The sequence below is a fragment of the Populus euphratica genome, unplaced genomic scaffold (genome assembly GCF_000495115.2).
Source record: "Populus euphratica unplaced genomic scaffold, PopEup_1.0 scaffold4545.1, whole genome shotgun sequence".
Lineage (NCBI taxonomy): Eukaryota > Viridiplantae > Streptophyta > Magnoliopsida > Malpighiales > Salicaceae > Populus > Populus euphratica.
In genome coordinates, this window is record NW_011504365.1 from 1 (window position 1) to 4,952 (window position 4,952).

Consider the following 4,952-nt stretch of genomic DNA (forward strand, 5'->3'; position numbering starts at 1 on the left):
GACAATGAAGATGTTGGGAAACCTGTTTCAGAATATTTTGGTATCAGTGGAACTGCCCCCAAAGTAATTTTTCTTCTCAGTACGAATTTATGATACTGATTGTTGCTGATTTCATATGTTTGGTGCAATTGAAGCTTTTGTTGTATCAATTTCTGTCTAGGTTCTTGCATACACAGGAAATGATGATGCTAAAAAATTTGTACTTGATGGGGATGTTACCTTGGACAACATTAAGGTGGGAACTTTCTCCTTATGGTCTCCAATTTATATTCAGCTTTAACTGTGGTTAGGTAATGGTTCTTCTTCTTCTACATGCATCCATTTGTTCGTTCACAGGTTGCTTTTCCTGCTATTTTGATGAGTTCAATGAACAGGTATTGCCAATGCCAAAATCTGTAACATTTTGATCTTTTTGTCTTCTCTCAGGCTTTTGGAGAGGATTTCATTGAAGACAAGCTCAAGCCTTTCTTCAAGTCAGATCCAGTTCCTGAATCAGTGAGTTGCTAAGTTTTGTTTTCTCAGCTAGTTTATTTATTTAATCATTCTTTTATTTGAGAAGAACTAATTGATTTATTTTATTTTGTCTTATTATCTGACATTTTTTATGGTGTTTGATTGTTACAGAATGATGGGGATGTAAAGATAGTTGTTGGGAATAACTTCGATGAAATTGTTTTGGATGAGTCAAAGGATGTTCTTCTTGAGGTATTGTTGCAACTGATAAATGCATGAATATGCCCATTCTCTTTTGGGTTCTTTTTACTTGTGCGCTTTCTAAATTTTTATTTGGTTTACTAGATCTATGCACCATGGTGTGGGCATTGCCAATCTTTGGAGCCAACATACAACAAACTTGCCGCACATTTGAGGGGCATTGAGTCTATTGTTATAGCCAAGATGGATGGAACAACAAATGAGCATCCCAGGGCAAAGGTACTTGTATTTCAATTTGATCTATGGCATAGGATTTGAAAATGCCAAGAACTTGTTTTGCTGTTGTTTTTTTTTTTAATATAGCAGTTTGTCGTTTTTAGAACTTGGATTTATAATAGATTAGTGTCCTTTGTGAGTAAAATAATGTGGGGATAAACTTCTATGGAGGATTAAATTCAGACGGATACCCATGGTTTCCTACTTATAATTGCCCAATGCCTAGCTATGTACCTTGAATGCCACTTGCAACCCCTAGTTTTTACCTGGAGAAGTCAAACTCAGTTGAAGACAGGTGAATGAAGTTGTTTGACCAGAAACTAGAAAACGTGGTTGGTTGGGTTTGCTTTACAGACCGGCTTTTACAGGAGAGAGGCTTGAACTAAGACCTCTACTGTTCCAAAGCTGTTTGTGGTGGAGCATGTTTAAATTTCATATATTTTAAATATAATCAATTTACTTAATTTGTTTTTTCCTGGTTCAATCTCTGAATCTTTGATCATCTCCATTTTCCAAATCAATGACTTGGCAATTCTGAAAACATTGACTTCTATATAGAGTGGAAGGTGGACTGTTCAGTACTTTTCCTTTCCAATTCAATGCACAATAAAAAAAAAATTAATGGTGTTGGAGTGCAAAATCTCAAAGCGAAAAGTAAGAGGAAGTTTGTAGTGAAATTCTACTAACTTATTTTTTCTTCATGCAGTCTGATGGGTTTCCCACGCTCCTCTTCTTTCCTGCTGGAAACAAGAGCTTTGATCCAGTAAGTTGCTGTTACAAATTTGACATTGTGTTTTCAATATTGCTTCTGCCCATTATAGCATTTAAATTTGGAGTATGTTTTTGTGATATGTTTTGGATGATTGGTGTTGGGCAGATCACTGTGGACACTGATCGGACCGTGGTTGCATTTTATAAGTTCATAAAAAAACACGCATCGATTCCATTCAAGCTCCAAAAGCCAGCTTCAACATCAAAAGCAGAAAGTTCAGATGCCAAAGATGGCATTGAGAGCAGCACGAGAGAAGTGAAGGATGAATTGTGAGGATCTTATGTGCTTTGCTAATTTATGTATCTTGTAAGGTCAAGGCAATAGCTTCAGCAGAAAATAGAGCGAGTAGTGTAAGAAATATCCAAAGGAGAAAATCTATTGCGACCAACAACCTACGACACCCCATCCTCAGTGAAACTGACTGGGAAAAAATTGAATTATGTATTATCGTTCTGAATTTTGCCTCGTTTTCTGAAGGTTTTCTGGAAGAGTTTAATAAATCTGGGCGTCTCTTCCCTGGTTCCTGTTATGTGAACTTGCTGAGGAAATGAATTTCCCAGATCTGTCAGGGTTCCTCTTCTTCTAGTCATCCCACGCGCATTGGTTTTGGCGGTGGGCTCCACACGAGTGGAAATTGTATTTCGAAGTTTTTAATTCTTAGGCAAGCAAAGCTAATAAATAATACGTGGCCGAGTTTCCTGGAGGGTCGGAAACAATGACGTCCCTCCTGATCGGTAAACCGCACAAGTCCCCATCGCAAGAATGGCAATGAATACGACCATTTTGCTCTACCTCCCCCTGATTTGAAATGTTTGAATCCATCACCCTGCACCTTTTTTCTATGGTTACCAGACTCCGCCTGATGGTTTGGTCTGGGTCATGAGAGGGTTTAAGGTAGGTAAAAGTTAGGCTTACAATTGGCTGGTGAATTTTGCCTAAATTTAGGTCTTGGCAAGGTGCAAGGCAGGTAAAAGCTAGGCTTGCAGTTGACCTGCTGAATTTTGCCTAACTTGCCGGGTCAACGTGTGACCTGATGAAACTTGGAACAGATGAATATCAATATATATATATATATACTATACTTATAAAAAAAGTTGTATTTTTTTAATATGAGATAACAATATTTTTAATTTAAATACTTTAACTTGAAAAAGATAATATTTTTATGGTGTGAAATTAAAAAACCTTTTAAAATAATTATTTAAACTTTATTATTTACAACATGTATAATCTATATCTATATGTATTGTTTTTTAACTTTTTTATATGAAATATTAAAATTTTAAACACTTTGTGAACCAGAACTAGTTTTTTAGTTAGGTCAACCCTGTTTGAGAGTTATGCTTTTTTCAGCCTCCAACCTCAGGTGAATGATTTTCTTCACTTGATGTTTGTCCACTGTATACCTAATTTAAATTTAATTAGATAGGTGGCTTGCACTTATCACATGTTGATCTAGTTTTTTTTAATAAAAAAAATATCAAGGTGATGTAAACAATTTTTTGAAAAAAAAAATGATTCTAGTCATTAACTCAAATGAGTTTAATAAGCTTGACTAATTAAATAATATGATTAGTAAATAAGATATTGACAACAAATAAAGTGAGAAGAAAAATCAACAATGATTCAATGCAAAACATGAATGTTTGTTAATATTATGAAAATATATCCTTACAATATTCCTAAAACATCTAAATAATATTTTTTATTAACAAAGTAAAAATTAAATGAGATTAGGATAATTGCATAGAAAAATAATTGAATCTCAATTCCCAACAAATAAAATTATAAATAACTAAATTGAAAAGTGAATAATTTTAAAAAATAAAGAAGAAATTAACTTGAGTATACTCAAGCCAACAAAAAAGATGAATTCTTAGGAAAAAAAACATACTTTTAAAGGAAGTAGAGATAAACTATTTTTATCATCCAACATGAGTGAGAATCAAACAAAATCTATAATCTAGTCATGGAACTAGGATAACCCATAAAAAACAAACTGAATAAACTCATGGAGCTCAATTCCAAAACCAAAATAATATTGAGGGGCAGAATTGAAAATAAAATAAAAATCAATGAAAAAAAAGGTTTGGGACAACCTTAGTGAATCTATTGAATTTATGATCTAAGACATGATACCAAGATAAATTTATAAAAAGAAGAGTTAAAAAATAACGAATATCAATTTTCAACGAACCTAATAATGATGGATAAAATTATTTTGAAAAAATTATTTTTTATAAAGCACTTAAAAACGACTAAAGCCAACCTGGTCTGATCTTCAAGACTTATGACATAGATCATAAGACCGGATATTACAACATAAAAAGTAAACCAAAACAAAATATCAAATTCTCAACTAACCAAAATAGTTAGTGACAAAATTGAAAAAAAGAATTCAACAAAAAAAAAGAAGTAGATTTAGAAAGAATGAGAATTAAATTTGAAACAAAAATAAAATAAAATAACTCATAAGGGATGGAATAGAGAAATAATTTCAATTAAGAAAGGATAAGAAAAAATAAAAATAATAATTAAAAGAATAAAAACCAAATTTAATATAAAAATCAAATGTCATGTGATGAAATTGAAAACAAAAACTAATTCAACAAAAGATTCAAAACTAAATACATTACAACAAAAAAAAATAAAGACTTAATTTGATTCAACAAACAAATAACTAGGTTTCTTTGTTTTTTTACAATGACTATCATGTTTTTCTAGGAAGGGAGAAAGGAAAGAGAGAGAGAAAAGAAAAGGCATAACCAGAGCTCAATCTTTTATCTTTTGGTGGCACGCGCCTCATCACCATAATAAGAGCGATGATGTGCTTTGAACACTGCTGTGAAGGGTGACGTTCAAAGTTCTTATGGTGGAGCCAACCAATTTTTTATTTAAATTATATTTTATATATATTAAAAGACTTAATTACCTCTAACCCCATATAAGATTAATAAGAAAAACCAAGAGAAAATGATAAAGGCATCTTCACATCCAAAGCCATAAAAGTTTAATTCCAAGGGGTATGTAAGTCATTACAATATACAAAAAACTAAAAATATCTCTTGATTAAAGCAATTTTTTTTTCTTTTAAAGGTGATTTAGTAATAACACTGTATAACAAAAATGTAAAAACATTGATTAACCCCATTCATTCTTATAATAACTAAAAAGTCAAGCTAAATGATTTTGTCCTCGAAGGGAAGATAATTTCATTATATGAATTCACAATGAGATGTGAATGTGTACA

General features: G+C 32.0%; 1 protein-coding gene across 1 annotated transcript; it reads left to right on the plus strand.

Moving 5' to 3' along the window:
• Positions 1-3: 3 nt before the first annotated feature.
• LOC105120058 (protein disulfide isomerase-like 1-4) lies at positions 4-2,231 on the plus strand (the record flags this gene model as incomplete). Its single annotated transcript, XM_011018244.1, has 7 exons — positions 4-63; positions 161-235; positions 427-495; positions 625-705; positions 799-933; positions 1,637-1,693; positions 1,808-2,231. Coding segments are annotated over 7 exons (645 nt in total), but the record flags the coding sequence as incomplete, so codon positions are not given.
• Between the last annotated feature and the right edge of the window lie 2,721 nt (positions 2,232-4,952).